The 24,030-nt window shown below is 48.4% G+C and overlaps 1 protein-coding gene across 4 annotated transcripts; it reads right to left on the reverse strand.

Moving 5' to 3' along the window:
- Positions 1–2,466: 2,466 nt before the first annotated feature.
- Positions 2,467–23,060, reverse strand: GPR55 (G protein-coupled receptor 55). 4 transcript variants are annotated; one of them, XM_023193887.3, is made up of 2 exons: positions 22,896–23,060; positions 2,467–6,238 (listed from the first exon to the last, which is right to left on the reverse strand). In XM_023193887.3, the coding sequence occupies exon 2, from the start codon at positions 6,102–6,104 to the stop codon at positions 5,145–5,147; it is 960 nt and encodes a 319-aa protein (XP_023049655.1). In that variant the 5' UTR covers positions 6,105–6,238; positions 22,896–23,060; the 3' UTR covers positions 2,467–5,144. The 4 variants fall into 4 exon arrangements, with proteins under 4 accessions (XP_023049655.1, XP_023049658.1, XP_023049656.1 ...); XM_023193890.2 differs by lacking the exon at positions 22,896–23,060 and adding an exon at positions 20,410–21,925 and having other exon boundaries at positions 2,467–6,112; XM_023193888.2 differs by lacking the exon at positions 22,896–23,060 and adding an exon at positions 20,410–21,925.
- Between the last annotated feature and the right edge of the window lie 970 nt (positions 23,061–24,030).

The raw sequence follows: 24,030 nt of genomic DNA on the forward strand, positions 1-24,030 counted from the left end.
TATTCCCCTTGGTGAAAGCTGTGCCCCGGCTGCAACTTGAAGTAGGTACTGAAGATTTAGGAAGCTGAAGGAAATCCACAGCAAAGAGGCTGGTATCTACTGCCAAAGAGGGCCATGCCCAGAGCCCCGTGCTCAGCAACACTTAGCCCATCTTGGGGAGGGAGAGGTCTCTCCACCTACCTAATGCTGCCTGGAGATCCACCCCCACAAACATGTCCTACCCTGAGCCGGTCCTCTAGAGTCCTCCTTAACCACTCCAGGCCCACTGGCCTCAAGGCTTCTCCACTGCCCTCAGGGAAACCCCTCCACCCACTCTCAGAACTGTGCTTTGGCTGGGGGCTCACACAGCGATCACTGGGTCATTGGACATCAGTTTTCCCCAAGTCAGGGTCATTCCGTCTGAAATGCACTAGACACTGACTCGGAGAATCAGCTATTTGGAGAATCTGGGTTTAGCCAGATCTAGTCAACTCTAGCACAATATTCCTTAATTCCGTGTGGCCTGCACTGGCAAGCTGCTCTGAGACACCACTTGAACGAGAAACACACACGTGGGTATGCACTCCCGTCTGCACGACACACAGCCCAAAACCACCTGCTGAGAAGAGAGGCTTCTATCTGCACCCTAAGCAGCCTTTGAGTAACTGTACCGCCCCAGTGGAGATGCAGGTCTCCCTTGCAGGTAGCGTCTTGGTTACACTCGCTCAGGCCTGGGCCTCCGGAATAAAACTGCCATCGGAAGCCTCAAAGGTGAGCCAGAGCCGCGTCTGGCTTTGAAGTGACAGTGCTTCTGATCCTACCTCACGAGACTTCAAAGCGCAAAGGGCCACATTTCTGTCGTGACTCATGATTGAGGTACCATGTGACCTTTTCTGCAACAGCTTTGCAAGGAGGGTGTATCTGGCAGGCTCCTGGCCTGGGAGGGAGTGCTCAGGCCTGAAGTGTGACAGAAGAATGTCTTTTTGTCCTTCCACTTCAAGCTCCTGGAGTCCCTCTTGACCTGCTATCCACACTCCCTCCAATGGCCGCTCATGGCTTTGTGCCCTGGGCTCACCAGAGAAGCCAGCTCTGGGTGGAAAAAAGCCAGTGGGGCTATGATGGTAGTTTCAGGGGAGTGCTCACCCCAGAAAAGGCACCTTTGGTGTGTCTTTGAGTCCTCTGTCCTCCTCAGTGGTGGAGATTGTCAAGTGGTCCCCGCCAGCCTTTATTTGGCCCTGGAAAGTTGCTGTCCACAGTACAACTGACCCTTGAGGACAGACGAAGGGTGGTCTGGCGTGGGTGTCCCCACACAGCTCCTCCTCCTTAGGGGATGTCCCCACCCTTACCTCTTGACTCTTCTGCATGCCAGCCTCTCCTCACACCCACACAGTGGCTCGGCCCAATTTCTTTCCGCACTGATCTATTAACCGAATCCTTTTTAACCTCTAGGAATCTCTGCAACTGTTACCAGGCCTCAGTCATTTCAAGCACCTTTGCAATCTCCATCCCTTTGTGGTCACTTGCTACAAGGGTGTTGTCTTACGCTTCCAGATGTCTTTAGTATCTTGTGGCAGTTACATAGTGTCAGTATCATGACTTTCAGCTTCTGAGGGTCCCTGGAGAGGTAACTCAAGAGGAATATAGTTGACACATGCACCTTGTGAACTGACATTCTCTGAGTCAAATCCTCCCTGGGGGCCAAGAGGAGGTGGTCACTACCCCCAAGGGGACATGGCCTACGTGGGGGATGGCTCCTAGATTAGTAGGAGATGGTTAGATGGAGCAAAGATGTCCCCCTTGGCCCTTAGCACCCAGGTCGTGATCAGCTGTGCTCAGGATTGTGGGGAACTGAGGACAGAGTAGCCCAGGCCAGAGCCTGGCAGTTCACAGCTTCCGGGAGCTCTCCACAGGCTAGCAAAATTCATTGTGAAGTGCAGAGAAGAACCTAGGAGAATCCATCCTGGGAAAGTCGGATTCCCACCATAGAAGGTCAGAGAAGGGAGGGAAGGGCCACCGTGGAAGACCTCTAGACACTGGCCCTGTATCTTCAGCCCCTCAGTTGGTCAGCAGGTCTCTTGTACTGGGACCCCCACCCCGTGTATGTGGAGGAGCCAGGGCCTGTGGAAGCAGCTGCAGTGTCATGGTGGCAGTGTGGCAAGGTGGTGGTGGGACAAGGTGGCAGGGACAGGGTGGGGTCGACTCCAGCCGGGTATGTGGGGTCTGTGCAGCCTGGCTGCTACCACAGAGAATCCAGCACCCATGTGGATGCGGGGGAGTGGTAACTACACCCCAAAGGCTCTGGTCCCTGGTCACCTGGACAGGCCCAGCTGTGCTCCTGAGCAGGGAGGGCCGCTCCCTGCAGCCCCACACTTGGTGGCCAGGTGGCTGCTGAAGAGAGCAAGATTGTTGGGTGACCTGGCAGGGGCCATGTGGGGCCTGCTCTTCTCCGGGGCCAGCAAGCTTAGTCCAAGACAAGGTCACACGGCATCACATGAATCTATTTATTTGGCAAATCAGATTAATCAAGTCATTTTTTTCCAGTGCTAACCCTCCGCCCCTCCTGTGCCGCTGGGCCCCACTGCTGATTCTGGGCCAACGTGGGCTGCAGCCATGTGGGTCCAAACTCTCGGCCCTCCTGCCGAGCAGACATAGTGGCCTACAGCATGGAGCTGTCCCCGCTCCCACAGACACGGGTCCCCATGGAGAAGAGGCCCTTCTTCCCACAGTGTTTTGGGACGGGTCAGGGGTCCCCAGGGCCCACCCACAGGTCCCAGTTGTCACATCACACTGAGACTGCTGATACCCTCGGAGGACCTACCCCTTACAGTCATACAGCTCACGGGTCCTGGCTCCCTCCCCGTCCCTCCCTACATGGTCAGTTCCTCTCAGCAGTCTGGAGCCCTTTCTGTCACCTGGACAGAGTCATGCTGCACATAGATAAGATTTTATGTTTGAACATCGCTGGGGATGATAGGAGGTCAGGTCCACCTACCCTTGTCCCTTAGGAAGCCCATCTGGCCCTAAGCACATTGGTAGACCCAAGTGCACATGAAGGGCATCACTCAGCTCCACCAGGCAGGCTCCCAACTCCTCGTGCAGAGAAAGAAGTGGGAGGAGGGTTGTCCTAAATCCACCACCCGTGGACTCTGACCCAAACCAGTCCCAAATGCCCTGTTGCATGCAAAAGTCTGGCTTCCTTAGAGTATCATGGGTGGTGTCTCTATCTACGGTAGCCATGGGACAGGGCAGCCTGCAGGCAAGGAGAGGAGTGTGTCTGGGACTTGGGGCAGCCAGGCAGCCTTACCTCTGGGTCTGCAGAGCCTGACTCTGTGGCTGTGGTTCCTAGAGGCCCAGCCCAGGGGGCCTGAGTCTCTGATTCCTCTGGTCTGGTCTGGTCACTCCTCCACATCCACTTCCACCCCTTCACTGACGCTGTCTTCCTCACCCTTCCCTCCATCCACCTAGGAGGAGGTGTACAGAGAGCCACCCGAGCACAGCAACAGCGGGGGCTGCTCCTGAGAAGGCAACTCCTGCCTGTCCATGGCTCTCAGGCCAGCCAGGAAAGGCTCTCAGACAGGAAGCAGCTCGGCCAGGTTCCCCACCCATCCTGCACTACCTGCAGGCTTCAAGCCTAGGGCCATTGCTCAGCTTCCCCTCCTTTTCCTCTTCCTCTTCCTCCTTCTCTCCACAGGTCCTGGTTTATCCAAATGCCTCTCTTCTTCCCCTCAGGCCGCCACCCCTCCCAAGCCCTTCCACCTCCACTGAGCCCAGATCCTACAAGTTGACGGCAGTTGCTTTTCCTCCTAAAGACCTTGGTCACATGAAGTCTCATCAGTTACTCCTCATCCCACTCACTCTGTCATGCAAAACCACCCCACAGTGGATCCTTCTCATCATTTCACTCTCCGGAGCAGCTGAGTCACTGGGAGGCTTCCGCTGTCACTTGCACTCCTCCTCCGGATTCTTCGAGAAGCCATCCAGGCGTGACTCGATTGTTTACAGTTTCCTGGGACCTGCAGGGACCCCCCCGCCTTGCCTTCTTTCTCAAGGCCACACCCTTGTGCCTGGCTGCCTCATCTTCTCCCTCCCAACTGCCAGGGAGCAACGGCTCCATGGGCAGTGCCACGGGTGCCAACTGCCCAGCCAGGATGCAGGTGAGTAAGACAGCACCTCCCCCACCCTCCTGTGGTGGAACCAAGGCAGGCCTGATTCTTTGCCGTTGTTTTCAAGCAAGCTAGATGGAATGAGCAACTTCCCAGTCTGTTCAAGACAGAAAGCAGGTCAGGGGTCTCCCCTCTCCCAGGCCACCTCCCACTGCCTCTCCTCGCCCGGGGCCAGCACCAACACTCCCTGCTGTGGACGCCCTGATGGTGGTGGGGGAGGGGCTGTGTGCTTCCAGCCCTGGGCCTGTCTTCTTCCTTCCCCAGGATTGTTCTCTCCCCTCCCCTCTTGGCTCTTGGATGTCATCAACACCCCCACTTAGTCATTCTGCAGTCTTCTCATGGGCATAGAAAGGTGTGGCTGGCTTCCTTCACCTTTCTGAGGACCACTGGAAACATGGGGTGATCCATGCATACTTGCCCAGCCCCAACACCACTCCCACTTGCTGTCATCTCAGTGAGGCTTTTGGCAACACAGCTCCAGAAGAGACTGGAAAATGCAAGTCTGCTCTGTCCTGGGACACCCAAACTAAAAAGGGGCTTCATTCATCCCTACCACCCCACCTCTGCCCAAGATACTCTCCCCCATAACTGACTCTCTTGGCTCCCTCCTCTACCTCCTCTCCCTTTCGCTCTCTTTCTTTCCAGAACCTCCCAGTCGAACACGAAAATGGGGAGAGTTGGAAACAGCCTTGTTCACATGGTCTCATTCTCTTTCTCAATTCTTCTGCTGTATAGTTTTTGGACTTAGAAATCAGTAATTGACCTGGTTTGTGGGTTCTTCAGAGATCCCTGAACACTGGGTGGTGTATGTGGAGCTGTCTGGGCACTGGAAAAAAGGTCTTTGGGGTACAATGAGCAAAGCTGGCACTCAATGGACATCAAAGGGAAGCACATCAGTAAAGATGGCATGGATCATCCCTCCACATCCAAACCCTGGAACTCGATATCCATTACTAGAATTCAGGGCCAGGGCTTCCTTCTCCTGAACAGGATGTCCTTCTGTTAGCCCCGAGAGATCGTGGTGTCCTGCAGGACCAGCTGGACCCTGGAAGGCCGGTGGGCCCTGATGTTCATGCGGAATTCTTTGATGACAAAGTAGTAGCAGAAAACATCCAGGCAGCAGTTGACGTTGGAGAAACACATGGACAATTGCAAGAAGAAGCTGATGCTCTGCTTGGCTCTGCACTCTACGATAAAGCCGTTTCTCACCAGGAACTGCAGGAAGAACCCCAGGTGGACTGGGAGGAAGGAGACCACGAAGACAGCCAGGCTGACTGCGATGCTGTAGATGCAGGCTCTCTGCTGCACCCAGTCCTGGGTGTGGTCTCGGCGGCCCAGCAGGATGTGGATGCTCCTGGAGGAGCAGAAGCCCATGATGCCCATGGGAAGGAGGAAGCCAAACACCTCCAGTGGGAAGAAGACCTTGGCACTCCAGGTATCGTCAGACATGTTGTGGAAGCACATGTATTTTTCCACTTTCCCATGGAAACTATAGATAGGGATGCTCCCAGTCCACACCAGGACCCAGATGGTACAGCAGATCCCAAAGATCTTCCTGGGGGACCGGAGGTGGTTGACCAGGAGTGGGTACCGGATGGCCAAGAACCGGTCCATGCTGATGAAGCAGATGGTGAAGACACTTCCGTACATGCTGACAAAGTAAAGGCACTCCACCAGGGTGCACAGGAATGGGTAGGGGGACTGTATCTGGGACAGGGACATCTTGAACGGGAGGGAGAGCACCAGCAGCAGGTCAAAGACCGCCAGGTTGATCATGTAGATGGAGGTGGCAGCGTAATCGGGCCACCTGTTCTTAAGGAAGGTGCTGAAGCCATGGATGGCCAGCAGGTTGAGTATCAGGCCCAGGACGAAGGTGGGGATGTGGACTGCAAACTGTAGGGTTTTCATCAGCTCATTGACTCCATCAAACAGGCAGTCACCACTGGCGTTTGGCTGACTCATGTTTCTTCCTGCAACACCAACAGATCAGATGGGGCTCCTTTCACTCTCTTGAAGTGATGGATTCCAATGACTTTGTCAAGAATCACAAACACCTCCCCAGCATCGTACAGCAATTCGTGCCCACTGAATCACAACTAGAACACAGAAAAGAAAAATTACCTTTAATCCTGTTGCCCAGATGCACAAGTTACTTTTTGTGTATATCATTCCAGACTCGCTTTCTCACTCTCTTTCTACCATACACACATTTTTCTTTGACACATATAGAACCCTGCTGTGCATGGACATCTGTCTTTTAAATCAGAACTCCTTTTGTTGAAAGAAGTAACAGCACATACCCAGACCCAAACAGGCTGAAGCAAAGAGAGAGTTTCACATAATGGAAAATATGGAAACTAGGGTAGGGCTGGCTTCAGGAGCAACTGGATCAGGGACTCAAATGCTGTTTCCAGGATTGGGCTCCTCTTATCCCCTTTGTCCTCCCCCCACCCACTTTCCTGATGGTTGGACACAGTCAACCTGTAACCAGGGATGATTGGCACCAGAGCATTGCATCCCTCTGGACACAGTAGTTGGTTAGTTCATTGGCTCAGGGACAGACATTTGACTCTCCAAGAACATGATAAGCAACACAACTTTTGCTTGGGCTTCCAGGCAGAGGGTTGGAGTCGCTTGTCAGGGATCCATATTTGCCAAGTTATAAGATCTGCAGCTGCCACAGCCTCTTGTTCCCCAAAGGGAAAACCAGACAGAAAATGGAAAGATGTGGGAGAAAGACCATTCCCAGAGGGAATGGAGTGGGGCCCTGAGGTCTCCACAGGGCAAGGAAAGGCCTTTAGTCAGGCAGAAAATTAGAAGTGGCCTCAGGGACAGGAGGACCAAGGCTGTAGGTGTGGTTGCACAGGGGTGTGGTCCAAGCCTGGCCAATTTGGGGTGAGGGGGTGAGTGCCATTGTGGGGTTCTGTCTCAAGGTATGTAGCTCTGGAGCAGGACAAAACCAAGTGTCCAACCCAGGTGTCCAGAACCAAGCTGCTAGAAAGATGACTCAAATATGACCCAACTTCCACCCTCTCCCCACTAGCCCACCTGTGCCCACCTCCCCACTCCCTGCTTTCTCACCCACTCTTCCCTCTCCCCACAAGTGAGGCCACACTGCTGGTGTACTCGACTTGGACTGGCCTTAGATATGGAACGTGCCACATTCACTAGAGCACAGGGGCATGGCATGGAAAGGACATTCATGCCTGCTGTCTTCCTTAACTGCTTCAGCAGCAAGCAGCTGGGTGAGCAAGTGTAGCCAGGTCGTGCCGTGAGACCTGCCTTCCTGTGCTTCTCCCATCTTCCATGACTTCCTGACCAGCAGGAGCTAAGATCCCAAGATACTGATGTACCAGGGAGGAGACATCAGCATGGACTCCCACCAGAGAATCCTATACTAGTGACCACTGCAGCCATTATTTATTTATTTATTTTTTTTGAGACCGAGTCTCACTCTGTCGCCCAGGCTGGAGTGCAGTGTCGCATCTCGGCTCACTGCAACCTCTGCCTCCTAAGTTCAAGTGATTCTCCTGCCTCAGTCTCCTTCATAGCTGGGATTACAGGCCTGCGCCACCACGCTCCACCATGCCCAGCTAATTTTTTGTATTTTCGGTAGAGATGAGGTTTCACCATGTTGACTAGGCTGGTCTCGAACTCCTGACCTCAGGTGATCCTCCCACCTCGGCCTCCCAAAGTGCTGGGATTACAGGCGGGAGGCCCCACACCTGTTCCTAAAACTTCTGTTATTAATTAAAGCTTCTGTTATTATTTTTCATAGCTTGTTACTAATTTTTAAAGTATTCCATGCACTCAATAAGATATTCAAACAGAACAAAAGAACATGCATAGGGAAGTCGGCCTCCATTGTACCCTAAGGCCTCAACTGTCCTTTCTGAAGGCAGCATGGCTTACAGCTTCTTGCATACTCCTCCCAGATATTTTCTAAGTAGACGCATATATGCAAATACATGCATGCATACATATACGTGTATGACTTCTTTAAAATTTGGAAATAATATACATACAGCTTCTGTACCTTGCTTTTTCAGTCAACAATGTTTCTTGGACATTGGTCTATATCAGCATATATGAATGGCTTGTTTGCCTTCCATTACGTAGGTATACAAAAACTCATTTAGCCAGTAGCCTATTCACAAACATTTAGGTTTCTAGTGTTTTACCAGTAAACAACGAATTCCACAAAAAGCATTCCTGTGACTTATTTCTTTGCTGCGCCGCTATTGCTAACCGAATTCTCATTCTGCTATTGGTTTTCATCACTACTGAGGGCCCGTGGGAGGAAAAAATTGGAGTATTTCTTAGGATCTTATCTGTAATACCATTCCCAAGCCCTCTCTGATTCCTAATGAAAAAGAAAACTGATACATACAGATAGATATTTATAGGTACATATATATCATCTGTTGAGCACTATGCACAAAACATTTAACGTACATTACTTGATTTGGTGGCTCTAAAGATTCTGTGGTTTCCAATGTGTTAACTTTTCTCACAGATTTATGTAATGAGAGATCTAGGAAAATGTACTTCCTCTTATTCAAAGCCTTGGTGTCCTGTGGTCTGTGGGGATGGTGCCCCCTGGGGGTGTGCAGTAGTCACTGGTCCTACTCAGAATGCTCAGAATCTGCAAGCTGTGGTGGCCACCTCCTCACTAAACATGCTGAAATGACCACAGGCCTAGCTCACAAAATTACTAGAATAGCTTGGAACTCACAAGGTAAATTTAAAAAATGATGAGAAAAGCGGGTCAAAGTCCAGTTCGGGTCTAAATGTAAAGTGTTGCAACACCAAAGAGGAAGATGGAATTGGCTTGGAGAAGTTGCCTTCAAGACCAGAAACAGAAGAAAACCAAGAACCACAAAAATAAGAGTGAATACAAGTTTATGTTTAAAGAGATCCAATAAGATTTTGAAAAAGGAACTGACGACGTCTGTCTTTGTCTGGGTCACAGTGACCAATTAAGAAAAAGCAGCCACCAATGACAAAAGCTCAACACTCAGAGGCCCTTACTGTCAACTGTTACCAGCTGACTCCATGGGTGAGTCTGCCATATTGCTGGTGGTTCAAAGTGGCCAAGAAAAAAAATCAGTGATGCTCAAAATTCAACCCAAACCCAGATGCAATGTGTGGTTGAATTGGGGGAACAAATGAATAACAACAGGAGGAAAGTGGTCTGACAGAAAGCATACAACCTTGGATGCTGGGATGAGTCTCCATTGACAGTAGCAGGTATATTCATAGATACAATTTGGCCATCAGTATTCCCCAGTAGGATTATTCTAAAGGTCACATTTGAATTACTGACAGACTTCAAATGGAAGCTTCTCAGAGGGTAGTCTTTGAAGCCAGAGAAGGCACTCTATGGGCTGGCAAGAAGAAATTAGGTTGAAAAAATACTGCTAGCTAATGGCAGAGTGAGAAGAGAATCTGAAAAATTAATCTGAATTCCCTCTGAAAGTCCAAGGAAACCATCTTTTTAGAGTCTTTTTCAAAAAAATCAGGAGCTTCACTGAAGTAAGATAAAAAGGCATCAATGCACTCCAAACTGCAGCAAGAGATGAAACAGTCATCCTTCTCAAAGAAGTTTGCTAATAAAAACCAGTCTACTTGTGGGTGGGGGAGGGGAACGGGGCAGGGGGACAGCAACTAGCACCATTTGACCTGGGGTATGGGGCCATTCCATTAGCAGCTCCTGTTCTGGCCAACCCAGGGGTCCACCCCAATCAAGCAATGGTACTATAGTTGGCTGGGTGGGAGGCTGAGTCCCTTCAGGTCCCCTGAGAAGCAGATGCTAAGACAGTGTTAGACAACTCAGAGATTGAACAGGGAAAGTGTCCGTGAAGGATAGCGGGGAGAGGGAGCAGGAGGAGGTGGGGTGAGCCTTCAGATCACCTGCAGGTCTGACTCTGTGGAAGGAGAGAGGGAAGGAAGGACAAGGTGGGAAGGACTTCAGACAGCAGTGCAGATTTCAGCCCTTCTTGGCCAAGCCATGCGGCATCTCTGAGCAAAGGTTGCCTCTTGGAGGAGCCCCACATCCACAGAAATCATCCCAGGCTAGTGCCTCTGCCGGGCTCAGGCATTGGCTGGGAGCAGCCCAAGGAGAGTGGCATCAGCATCAGTGTCACCATGGACTGGAAGCAGCAGAGCTGCACTGACTGTGGTCAGGGACCCTGGGAGTGGGCTCTCTGGAATTCCAGGGAGGTCTCAGCAGCACCCCTGCATAGCTGCCAAGGGGCATCCCGATGCTGCCATTGATGTTGGGATCTGTGTCACAGGCAGCAGTGGAGACATTCTCAGTTTCCATCCCAGCAGCACCATCTGTGGAGTGCTGCCTTTCTACCATCCGCAGCAGGGATGGGTGGGCACCTTCGCCTCCTAGAGGACTGGAATGGGGCAGTCCCAGCCTCCTCCAGAAGGAAATAGCATTGAGGGGGCAAAGGTCATGGGTCAAGCAAATGGCATCTGTGAATGGAGTGAAAGGACCCCAAACCATTGTACGTCAGCAGCAGCACGGTGGCTGAGAGGTGGAGCTGAATCGAACCGTGGAGTAAATGAGACAACACAGGAGATGAAGCTCCATGTTTCATGCAAAAGCTATGGAGAGAGCCACTCCCAGGGGCCCTGCTGACACCTCTGAATGTCCCGCTGACATGTTTAAATGTCGCCAAGACAGAGCCTCCCAAACATCCATGAATAAACAATACAAGTTCCTTGGAAATTTCTGAAAAAATAATCAACACCAGAAGAGGCTTGAGGGAGAAGATCTGGGTGCAAGAATTTCGTATCCAACAGGTGTTCCTGCGTAAAGAATGCAGAAAGCAAGTCTCAGGTGGATGCGGCCTCTAGAAAAATAATCACCCCAAAACTTTAGGCCTCCAAGAGATCATTACTGAGAAGGGTGCAAGGATGAAAACATCAAGATAGAAAAATTTGGAACTGAGCACTGAATTGAAAGCAGGAAACTGTGGAAAGAGACATAAGGTATGATAAATATAGTTACAGATTTAAAATTAAAAGAAAAAAAAACAGAAGAGATTATCTGGCTGGACTAGTGACTCACACCTGTAATCCCAGCAATTTGGGAGGCCAAGGTTGAAGGATCACTCGAGCCCAGGAGTTTGATACCAGCCTGGGCAGCACAGTGAAACCCCATCTCTACAAACAAACAAACAAACAAACAAAAAACGTAATTAGTAGGGCGTGGTGGCTCGTGCCTGTGGTCCCCAGCCATTTGGGCAGCTGTGTGGGAGGACTGCTTGAGCCCAGGAGTTTGAGGCTGCAGTGAGCCATGATCATGCCACTGCACTCCAGCCTGGGTGACAGAGTCAGACCTTCTCTCTAAGGAAAAAAAAAAAAGAGATGATCTGTGTCCCCAGAAAGAGACAAGTCTTAATATTGTGGATAAATTAACAAAGCAGGAAGAATGTTCTTGAGTTGTAGGGGTGGGGACAATGGAGGGTAATAGTAAGTGCCTGGGGTGAAGCAAAAGGCTCTATTGCTAATATTTCTGTTCTGTTTATTTTTTTACTTCAATAATTACAGAAATATGTGTCAGATTCTTGAAAACCTTAAAGTAACCACTATTAAAAATATGATGCCTACCTTCAAAATTACTAAAGAAGATGAAAAGAAACAAAATCGACTACATAGCAAAGGAGTGAATATAACAGGAAAAGAAACAGCATAGAAATTACAATAATAAGTGCAAAAAAATCAAATTTTACTAATATTCTCAATTAAAAAATAAAATATAACTGTTTGCTCTTACAAAGAGTACACTTAAATGACACAGAAATGTTCCACATAAAAGTCCTGTGACGATGGAACAGACAAATACAAACAAAAGAAACACAGAGAGGCAATATTCATAACTAGACTTGTAGAACTGCAGGGCAAAATTGCTCATCAGGATTAAGAAGCTTATTTTTATGGAATAAAATAAAAACTCAATTGTGAGGGCAAATGTAGTAATCTTATACACCGAATGGTGGTATACAAAAGTACATCAGGTACAATTCTTAGAATTCAAGGAGCCATTGGCAAAAACAAACTGCAGTGTCAGATTTTCATATACTGTAGATTAGAACAAATATAAATTAGGACATAGAATTATATAAATAATATGATTAATACAGTTTAGTTAATGACTTGGGTTTGGTTTTAAACAAATAGGTAATCCATTTTTTTTCTCAAGCAGCCAAAAAACACTTGCTAAAAATGAATTATCTACCTTACAAGAGCAAAACCATCGGTCAAAAAAATACAGAAATTATTTTGGCTATACTCTCTGACTGCATACAAAGTCCTAGAAAATAAAAATACAGCCCGCCCGGGCGTGGTGGCTCACGCCTGTAATCCCAGCACTTTGGGAGGCAAAGGAGGGAGAACTGCTTGAACCCAGGAGTTCGAGATCAACCTCACAACACAGTGAAACCTCTGTCTCTACAAAAATTTTTTTAAAAAAATTAGCTGGGCGGATCACAAGGCCAGGAGATCGAGACCATCCCGGCTAACACGGTGAAACCCTGTCTGTACTAAAAATACAAAAAAAAAAAAAAAAAAAAAAGTTAGCCGGGAGTGGCAGCAGATGCCTGTACTCCCAGCTACTCAGGTGGCTGAGGCAGGAGAATGGCGTGAACCCGGGAGGCGGAGCTTACAGTGAGCCAAGATCGCGCCACTGCACTACAGCCTGGGCGACAGAGAGACTCCGTCTCAAAAAAAAAAAAAAAAAAATTAGCTGGGTATGGTGGCTTGTGCCTATAGTCCCAGCTACTCAGAGGCAGAGGTTAAGGCAAGGGGATGGCTTGAGCCCAGGAGGTCGAGGCTGCAGTGACCTGTGATCATGCCACTGCACTCTAGCCTGGGCAACAAAGTAAGACTCTGTTTATATAAACTCTGTCTCAAAATAATAATAATAATAACAATGGCTATTTAAAAATAAAGTGAGAACTACAAAACTAAATACATGGGAAGAATAGCAAGACCTTTTTGGATTGGTTGTTTAAAAAAAAAAATTCACAGGATACAGCCAAAAACTATTCTCAGAGATAAACACATTGCCCTAACTGCTTTAATTTTCTTTAAGGAAACTAAATAAATGAATTAAGCACTTAACTTGAGCATTTAGGGAAAAAGTGTCTTAGAGAAATTAGGAAAAAGTATAAAGATAAAAGCAGAAATAAATGAATTAGAAAAGAGAAAATGTCAGAACTGACACATTTAATAGGTGGTTCCTTCGGAGCAGAAGCAATATACGAAGCAATACCTATATCTCTAACAACTATGATCAAGAAGAAAGGACTCAAACGGTCATAACTAGAAATAAGAAAGAAGACATTAAGTTTAGTTACAGAGGAGAGCAAAAACAGCAAGAAACTGCATTATTACTTGTGTGTTGATCTGTTTAAAAACCTTGATGTAGTTGTTGATTTGGGGGCAAAAAAAATAATTTATCACCATCTATACCAGGTTTGGCCCAAGAGGAAATAGAAGTGTTGACTAGACCAATATCCATAAAAGAAACTGAAAATATTATCAAAGAATTACTCTTAAAATAGACTCTAGCTTATTTCAAATTTTCAAGCAGCAGATAATCCCTGTACCCCATAAAGTATTTCAGAACATAGTATTAATGAATTTCTATTAAACTAACTTATCCAAATATCAAAATTCAGCACAAGAAACAAATTTGCTCAAAATACAATTATGAATATATATGCAAACATCCTAATTAAAATATTACTAGATGGAATTCAGTACATTAAAATTATAAATCATCATGACAAATCAGATTTACTATAGAATTGTAAGATAGTTTCAGTGTTAGGAAATCAATTAATGTTTTGTATCACATCATTAAAGCAAAAATAAAAAGTCATCCAATTGTACAGTTTTTCAGAGTTATTTAACTAACGGAATAGGAAAGTACTTCTTACAAAGAGTAAATTGCTCACACCAATGGCAACTTTGTATTTAATGGTAAAGTAATAGGGACATTCTTGTTGAAATCAAATGCCCAGAAATCTCAAGATAACACCCAGAAATCTCAAGACTATGCACTAACACATTTAACAGAAACAAGAATAAATGAGGCATTCCCCAAAAATCAATAATACAAAGGGAAGGCTTAGTTAAGAAATTATGTTAAGACTGTCAGTTAACAATTTGGCAGTAAAACCAACTTAGAGTCTCATCTTAAACGGCCTCTCAAAAGAAATTCCAAATTCATTAAGGAATTACATTTCAAAACAATCAAACCTTAGAAAACTTAGATGAAATTTTAATGAACAACTTTTAAAATCACTAAGGGAAAAAGCTCTTTGTCAACTTAGCATAACTGAAAATCAAAGAAAAAGAAAATAAACAGGACAGGTTTGACTGCACCAAAAAAGTCTTTTTGCTAAAAAGTCTTAACATCAAATAATATACTCGAAGAAACAAAACACAACCAATGTTAGATAAATGACGTTCTTTCTCTGCGAAGAGAATATTAAAATGAATAATATCAAGACCAACAATAGATGAATAAGCCAATGACACAGGCAGTTCCCAGAAGAGGATTTACAAAGAGATAACATTTTTGCTTATCAAATTTAACAAAGAATTTGGCAAGGGTTCTGTGAAACCAGTCACCAATATGCTGGTAAGCGTACAAATTAGCGCACAACTTTTGGGATCTGATAATTTCTATTACAAGCCATGAAAATCATATGACTTTAATCCAGTGATTCTGAGAATTCACCTTAAGTAAATTATATGAAAGAAGAAAAATTGTGTACAAAAATATGTCCACCTTGGCATTTTCTTCTTCTTCTTCTTCGCCTCAATGTATTACCACATTATTTTTTTCTAATAGTAAAAAATACATACACATTTAAATGCCAACGAGAGGTTAATTTCACTGTGGTAAATTTACTCAATGGAAAATTTTTCTGTCTGACTGTTATGTTTATGCTGATTATGTTCAGTAAAAACCCCACAAAATATAGAATTAGAGACATTCAGAATGATTTCAACTGTGATTAAAATTACAAAAACCCACGCATAGAGGGGCAAACAAAAAACCTAAAAAAAGATTTCTACATCCCAACCAGTGGTTGCATTCTAGCAGTTGGATGGTGGGTGATTTTTAAATCTTTTGCCTTTATCTCTCTCGTCTTTTTGGTGTGTTTTTCTAATTAATTAATGATAATATGAAAACCTGAGATTATATATATATATAATGTTTGGTGGGGAAAAAGGAGACCAGTAATGATAGCTTTCAATATTTTCCTTCTATATCAGAGAAACAACTTGCGGTCTGGGTTTGTGTTTGAGGCATGGCAGGGTGCGAGGTTTACACAAAATTAAAAGATACGCATTGAATTCACCAAAGCTCAGCTGATGAGGCATGACCTTTCAGGTTCAGAGATGAGCATTTCAGGATGGGGCTGGGAACGAAGCATGAAGTGAGAGAGAGATGTGGAAGTGTCAAGTGAGACAGCAAGTCCCACCCAAACGATGGGAGAATAACAACAAGAACCTGATTCATGATTTAAAAAAAAATTGAAAAATAAACAAGTTTGCTCTGTTCACAGGTCAGCCATCACATCATAAAAATGTGTATTACATAAGGAGTAAAAGACGACATAAAAGAGACAAAATGCCAGCTTCACAGTGAAGAGTAGGTGAAGATGAGAAAAGAGGTTTAAAATAGAATCACCCCAAAGCTTGGCAAGCTATCAATAGAGTCAAGAAGTCAAAAACGTAAATATTTTCCAAATTGAATATTTAGGTTAAATTACCTTGTTTCTCTTAACGGGACAAAAGGAAGAGAAGATTCACAGTAGAAACCGAAAATGAAAAAACTGTAATATCACAATATAGAAAGCAGAGGGGCAACCTCACAGAGGCTTATGCAAATATTATCAACAATTGTTAATACTCCCTATATTAATCTATTAAAAATCAACCATCAATTAAAAAAAAAAACAAAATTCAATTATCTTTTGTCAAGGAAAAGCACCAAGAAAATGAAAAGACACAGACAGAGTAAAATGATAGCATAATCTTTGGTTTATCAGGCACATTTTGTGCTAGAAAGGAAGGGAATAGGACAAAGTAATTTTTTTTTAATAAAAAGAATTGAGAAAGCAACATGGAGACTCCACGAGAACGAAAGCTACAATAAATAATGAAAACATAAAACACTCAATTTCTGTTTCAATTAGCATAGCAAAAAAGTACATAATGGGACCATGTAGGAAATGCAAAAGAAATTTTAAAAAATGGAAATATAGTGTAGCTGGAGCCCTTAGTGCCCCTCCTGTAGAATACCCATGATCAAATAGACAGAGAAATTAGAGCTCTGAACAACCCAATTAATAAGGTAGACTAGCAGATCAGGGAGCAGTACATGGTAATCAAGCGTCTATGCTCTCTTTAGAAGAATAGAGAGGGTCTTTCACAAAATTTATCCCGTGCCCGAGCACAGGCAAGTCCTCGACAGCAATGGCGATTTTACACTCATTCTTAGACCACGAAGAAAATAGCTGTTTATTGGTCCTGAACACTTAGCTGCAGCGCCATGATATTAATATTTAATAGGCATTTCTATGCATTCTCTTACATAGCCTCTTAACGTGTGAGTTAGAGACAAAATCAGATGTACGTTGCTGAAATATTGGAAAGAAACAATATTTATACACAAAACACAAATGCAGTCACCACTTAAATGAAAGTGGGAATTCCTAAGTGTTCTTTTAAACAGGAAAGAGAGAAACGAGGCGAGCCAACGCTACACTCAGAGAACCTGGAAGTGGAGTGGAAGTGCCCATGGCCATTGCACAGCTCTGATCACCCTGGGACCCGAGGCTGTCTATCTGCAGCGGCTGAACTCAGAGCGGGTAGGGAACCACAGCATGGGAGAAGACGCAGAAAGGCCTAGAGATACTCCTAATCCCTAGAAGGAAAGACACAAGGACATCCATCCTCCAGTGCTCGTGACTTGTTCCACCATAAGACTTCACAGGTCAGAAAAGGAATGGGTTCCAAATGCTGCAGAAAGCAAACCTATCTCACAGCCAGAGTGTCCGAGAGTAGACAAAGCAAAGCAGCCTCATCGTGTGGTGGACTCTTTGTTACCAGAGGTATGCAAGCAAAGGCAAGGTGAGGTGCTTATCCAGAGTGCTGTAGAGAGAATTCATACACAGAGCAGTGTCTTACTGAAGGATGTTTTTGTTTGTTGATATTTAACCCTGAAGTAGAATCTTCTTTCAATATAAGGCTGTTTTCCAGTGTTTGGTGAAAAGGAGAGAAAGCGTGTCGAGTGTGGAAAGGGACTGGGGTGGAGCACAGGGGCCTTGCTTCTCCTCCTGGCTCCCTCTGCTTGGGGGGCTCCGCCTCATTTCTTCCATCCCCAGGGTCCTGCTCAGCCCCGAGCCCAGAGCCCTGGCCTCACTGTGCTAGCTCGTTTGTTTGTTTGTTTGCTTGCTTGTTTGTTTGAGTTAGGGTCTTGCATTGTCACCCAGGCTGGAGTGCAGTGGCACAATCAAGGCTCACTGCAACCTCAACTTCCCAGGCTCGAGCAACCCTCCCACCTCAGCCCTCCAAGTAGCTGGGACTACAGGCATGCATCACCACACCCAACTAATTTTTTCTTTCTTTCTTTCTTTTATTTATTTATTTATCTATCTATCTATTTATTTATTTTTGAGATGAAGTTTCCTTCTTGTTGCTCAGGCTGGAGTGCAATGGTGCAATCTTGGCTCACTGCAGCCTCCGCCTTCTGGGTTCAAGTGATTCTCCTGCCTCAGGCTCCTGAGTAGCTGGGATTACAGGCATGTGCCACGCCTGGCTAATTTTGTATTTTTAGTAGAAATGGGGTTTCTCTATGTTGGTCAGACTGGTCTCGAACTTCCAACCTCAGGTGATCTACCTGCCTCCCAAAGTGCTGGGATTACAGGTGTGAACCACTGCGCCTGGCCTAATATTTTATTTTTTGTAGAGACAAGGTCTCACTGTGTTGCCCAGGCTGGTCTCAAACTTCTGGACTCGAGCAATGCTCTCACCTCTGCCTCCCAAACTGCTGGGATCACAGGTGTGAGCCCGAGCGCCTGGCCTGTACTGGCTCTTAACTGCTGACTCTCCACATTCTGCAGCTGGGATTCCCGCAACTGCCAGTGGTCCACGTTACCCTCATCTGCCCACACCTTCAAGGATCCAGCATCCCACTTGCGGCAGCCTCAGGTGCCTGCACAGCTGAGGCCTCGAAACCCTCGAAACACCAGACCTACCTTTCTTCTTTCAGTGGCCTGGACTTTCCAGAGAACACAAGCAACAAGAAGATCACAACCCTAAGGAGGTTTGCAGCTGAGAAGGTGGCCCTTCCTGCAGGTCCCAGGCTGTCATCTGCACAGAGCATTGTAGCGTGAACCACCTCAGAGATGGCAGGGCCAGAGCCTCAAAAATCAGCATTGGCACAGCCACAGGGATGGATTTGAGGAGCCCTGGAATGCTCCACAAAAAATGCCACAGTTAAAATACACAGTGTATCCACCACTAACACCATAGTGTGAATAAAGTCATCCACCTGTGCCTGAGCTAGGCGTCTGGGGGCCATGATGCAAGAAGGAACAGGACACAGAGGAGACAGAGCACATGACCACAATCTCCCGAATGCCTGGATGTTGCTGAAGCTTGGGCGGGGGTGTTGGAGTGGGGCTGGGAGAGTGGAGGGGCCGGTTTGGGGACATGAGAGGTGGTCAGCAGTGTGCTCAGTGCTCTACGACAGGAACTCAGGACACTCCTGGGAGGCTGCCCTAATTATGCCCATTTTACAGATAAGGACAGTGAGGCTCAGAGATGCTATAGAGTCTACCCAAGGTCCAACAGGCCATGAGGGACCAGCTGGAACTCATGTTCTGAGTCTCTCCTCCTCCCTCACCCTGGCCCCCATCAGCATCACCAGCAAGAGCATCTGGGATCCAGGAGCTGCCAAGCCCCCTCCTCACTTCTTTGCATGCTCATGCTCCTCTTTCCCCTTGAACTCTCTCCTCCACTGCTGAAAATCCCACCTCTTCCTTCAAATGCCTACTTTCCAGATTCACTCACATCATCCAATATGGTTTTCCCACTGCTGTCCTGAGTGGGCAGCGTGAAGAGTCCTCAGTGTATCCCGGGGGGCGAGTCCCTGCTGTCCTGCAGCAGCCCCAGGACCAGGACCACGTCCCCTTCACCTTTATCGCTGAGCCTCACATACTGTTTGCCCTTGGGAAGGTCTCATTGCATGAAAGGGGAAGAAGAAATGACAGAACAAATGGCCAGGTCTGCTGCAGCTCCACAGTGACTGGTGCTCCCTTTGGAGCTGGGACAGCCGCTCAGAACCAAAGGCAAACCCTGCCTTCCACAGAGCTGTGCGCGGCACTTTGCTCTGCCCTGTCCCCTCATCCCCATCACCTCGGGCAGCACAAAGCGCAGGTGAGGCCAGGCCAGCCAGACACGTCCTGACTTTGTGTTCTCGCTCGCAGGGAAGAATCTAGAATTTTCGGGGTTCTAAGTGCTGCTGTGTCTTCCTGCCCAGCCTTTCTAAGAGACACTTGGCTAGGGTTCGAGAACAATGCAGCTATGATATAGGATAGCAGCCAGGGCGCTCCTCCCCATCATTTACTGCCCTGAGCGCCCCGTGAGGAAGAAACTGTGTATTGCCTCATTCCCCAGAGAGGTAAATGGAGGCTAGAGAAATTAAGCAGCTGGCGAGTGGGTGAGCCTGGGCTCCTAGGCTCCTTCTGGCCCCCAATAAGCACTTGCTCAGGGCTGCAGGATGATCCCTGAGAGAGTGTCATCTCTGGCCCTTGGTGGTTTCCCAACAAGATTCCAGGGAATGGGCAGCGGGCTTGGTGGAGGGCTGTGGCAAGCGAGCTACATACCCCAGGGAAGGCTCCCAGGCTGCCTGTGGGGAGGTTTCCCCACCCGACATGATGCTGCAACCCTGACTCAGATCAGGAGGAAGTTGAGGGTTCGTAGAAAAATGTCACGCGTAATCGGGGACAAACCAGGTCTGCTTGCCGCTGCTACTGTCACGGAGGCTGCCTGGAGGCTGCCGCTGCCCTGACACCTGGGACTGCTTGCTGCATCGGGGCAGGTGTGCACAAAGCCCAGGCCCACACGAGCCCCACTGATCTTAGGAGAGTTCCCTGCAGTCCACAAGAGCAAGGTCCGGTTAGAGGCTCCATGCCTCAGTTTCTCTAAATGGCCCAGAGGCTGTTACCTGTTGGTGGTCCGGTGTAGTGGAGAGGGCTGAGATGTCATTTCTCCTCCAGGCCTGGCTGCCGGCCTGCTCTGGGGAGAGTCACTTCCCCTCTCTGGGTCTCAACTTCCTTGTGAGTGAAATAAAGGGGTGGGACCAGGTGCTCTGAGTGGCTCCTGTGACACCCTGTCTGGCCTAGGGGCTCTTGCTCAGGGGTCTGCAGAGGGGCTGCATGGAACTAGAGTACGGACATGGGGAGCAGTTTCCAGGAGGAGGGTCTGCACTCTCCTGCCCTCTTGGAAGATCTGCACGCCCATCCCGCAGCTGCCAAAAGACAAAACAAAAAACCAAAAAGCCAAAAATCACACTGCATGTGTCAAGGCCTGGGAAGCTTCTGGAAGAGGAAGCCTCTCACACACCCTGGATTCTCTAACAGGGGCACCACACAGGAGCAGCCATTCTCAGCACCTGACAAAGGCCGTCGTGACTTCTAGCACTCCGGGGGTTTAGGATTTGAAACCGCTGCCCACAGAAAGGAAAGGAAGGTGGTGTTGTTTAGGACTTCCAGTTTAGGACTTGCGTGCCCTGCCTCGGAGGAGACCTCAGCTTCCACGCAAGAATGGTCAGTGGGGTCCCACAGGTTCCCCAGCCTCGGCTTCCCTGTCCCAGGCCTGCACAGAGATTTGGGGCAGCCTTGGGCCTGTGGCCTCCTAGGGCCCTGCAAGCAGAGATTTCCCTGGCATCTCCCACCTTCAGGGCTGGGAGGGCTGAGACTCACCCGTGGGCTTGGGTGGCTGTTAGCTGAGAGCCCTCATAGATTCCAGCCCATCAGGAAAGTCTGGGCTGAAGTCTACCTCGGTAGATGCAGCCGCCGTGCCCTGGAGGTGTTGGGAGGCCCTGTCGGGGAACCAAAGCACAAGCGACTTTTAAAAGCCACGCGTGCTGGGACTTTCAGGTGTCTACAGGAATAGAAACTACTCCTGGGTTTTTTGGGTGATTCATCCAACACATGGGTCCCCTCTGTAAATAATAGCTTGCAAGTCACTGCAGGGGAACCACCTGGCCCTTTGGAGCCAGCCGGGTCTTCCCACTGTCTGGTGGAGAGGTTGACGGAACCATGACAGCTTTTAAGCTCTCACCTGGGCTTGTACAATGGGCTGTGCCAAGTCCACTCCCTGCTCCAGGCCATGGAGCCCTAAGCTGACCTGCATGCCAAGACAGGGCACTGGGCAGTCCTGTCCCAAGCGAGGCCCTCCTGTAGGGCCCCCAGCCCAATCTAAGCCAAAGGCTGGCTACTGGGCAAGGTGGGGCAGCCAGGCCCGCACCCTGGGTGCAGGAGGAGGCCAGGAGCCTGTCGGGACCGCAGCAGGGAGGAGACACACAGGTGTCTGGCACCCACCTCAATACCCAGAGCCTGCAATGTGAGGCCCCAGGAAGGCGTCCACACTGAGCGGCCTGCAGGGAGCAGTGTCTCTGCTCAGTCCCTTCTCAAAGGGATCCTCGTCTACTTCCCATTCTGGCTACCTTTTGGCTACCTTCTTTTTTTTTTTTTTTTTTTTTTTGAGATGGAGTCTTGCTCTGTTGCCCACGCTGGAGTGCAGTGGCGTGATCTCAGCTCACTGCAACCTCCACCTCCCAGGTTTAAGCAATGTTCCTGCCTCAGCCTCCTGAGTAGCTGGGATTACAGGCTTGCGCCACCACACCCGACTAATTTTTTTTGTATTTTTAGTAGAGACGGGGTTTCACCATGATGGTCAGGCTGGTTTCAAACTCCTGACCTCATGATCCACCCACCTCGGCCTCCCAAAGTGTTAGGATTACAGGCATGAGCCACTGCTCCCGGCCCTGGCTACCTTCTTTTAATAAATGAATATTTCTACTTTATTGCTGTTGCTTGTTAGTCACATTTTTGAAAACATGCACATGATTCAAATACATATGTAAAAACATATAGGAAAATATCTGTCCCACTCCTAAATCCAGCTGTCACCTCCTCCCCCCCGCCCCCGGGGTACCACTGCTAAGTTTCTTCCAGAGTTTCTGTGCCCCGTGTACATATGAGTTCTTATTTTCTCCCGCTTTTGGCACAAAAGCTAGAGTACTACATGAGCTGCTCTGCAGTACCTCCCTCTCCTGTGGGTGTCCCTTGGATACCTTGGGGGATGTCTAAGGTGTATGGGGGATCCCTTGCCAAGGTACGTGTGTCCAGAGAGACTCAAAAAGTTTGAGCTCCTAAGAGCCAGGCTAGGCAGGGACTCGCCCAAGGCCCCACCCTACGGCTCAGGTCTGTCCGTCCGGATTTTCCCCTCCCCTTGTCACAGCTCTGGGGAGTCATAAATAGGATGAACTTTCTCAGAAAATTTCCCTTAAGCCTCCTGAAACTTCTCACCCTAGTCCTGCCCACCCTCTCACCATCCAGAATAACTTGGAGGTTTTGGGAGCCTGGACGGGTCCCTGCCTGTCTTCCAGACTGGGAACCCCGAGATGGGGAGTTTGGGGGCACACACCTTTGACTTCACCAGTGGGGCAGCTTCGGAGCTTCAGGAACCAGCTTCTTCTAGGGCAAGGAACAAGTGAATCTGACTGTGTTTACCAAAAAGCGGGTCCAGGATAGCCGGGCGCTCACCACATCCTCCCCTGACGCTGGTGAAATTCGCTCCTTCAGCAGCCAGAGGCCCAGCCCTGCCCTTGTGGGACATTCCTTCCCTCCAGGGGGGAAACCTGCCCACTAGGGGCTTTGCAGGGGGACCAGTTGGCCCAGGGCTGTGCAAGAAGTGCCCCTGAGCCTGCCCCAGAGAGCCGGTCAGGGAGCAGGGGCAGGAACAAGAGCTGAACCCTCAGAGACACGGGGAGGGAGGAGGAGGCTGGAGGAGGGCAGCTCAGGTGCAGGCACGGGCAGGAGGGACATGGTGTTGGTGAGGGCCCGGGCACCCTCTGCACCCCGGGTAAGAGGGGAATGGCAGGATCTGAGGTTGGAAGCTGGCCAGGCAGGAACCAGGGGCATGGGCCTCTGCGGGGTCCCAGGGAACACACGCTTGGCACAGGAGCAGTATGTGACAGACCCACTGGGGCGGCAGGGGTTGGGTTGGGATGAGGGCACCAGCAGCAATAAGAAGGAATGAGGGCAGGAGTGGGGGCATCAGGCTGTCTGAAAGAAGAGTCCAGGGCATCTGAGGCAGCCAGACTCTGAAGATAGCCTCTGAAGGTCTCCAGCCACCACTCCCCACAAAGCAACTCTGTCAACTTGGGCTGGTTGCCTAACCTCTCTGAGCCCATTTCCCCAGCCGCAAATTGGAGTTACACATCCATTCAATCAAAAAATGTTTGTGGATCATCTCCTAGGGACCAGGCAGCGGTGCTGAGGAAGACAACAGTACCTGTCTCAGAAAACGTTGTTTTAGGAGTCGGCACAGTAACAGGGGTAAGCGCACCCAGGAAGTGCCTGGTACTCAAGCGGTGACTGAGGCCCGCATTCCTCATTGATTTATGTCTGCCTTTGTCTCCCCTACTGGATCTATTTGAAGGAAAAAAAACTGAGTAACATTGATAATGGGACCCTCATGATCCCAGGAAAAATCAGAGGAAGCCCCAGCAGAGAGGAAGGCAGGGGAATTTAGGAAGGAGAGGCCAAGAGAGGAAGAT

This window comes from Piliocolobus tephrosceles, chromosome 11 (assembly GCF_002776525.5).
Source record: "Piliocolobus tephrosceles isolate RC106 chromosome 11, ASM277652v3, whole genome shotgun sequence".
NCBI lineage: Eukaryota > Metazoa > Chordata > Mammalia > Primates > Cercopithecidae > Piliocolobus > Piliocolobus tephrosceles.

What these genes read in the sequence shown, in the direction of transcription:
- GPR55 (XM_023193887.3), bottom strand. Translation starts at nt 6,104, where the DNA reads ATGAGTCAGCCAAACGCCAGTGGTGACTGCCTGTTTGATGGAGTCAAT.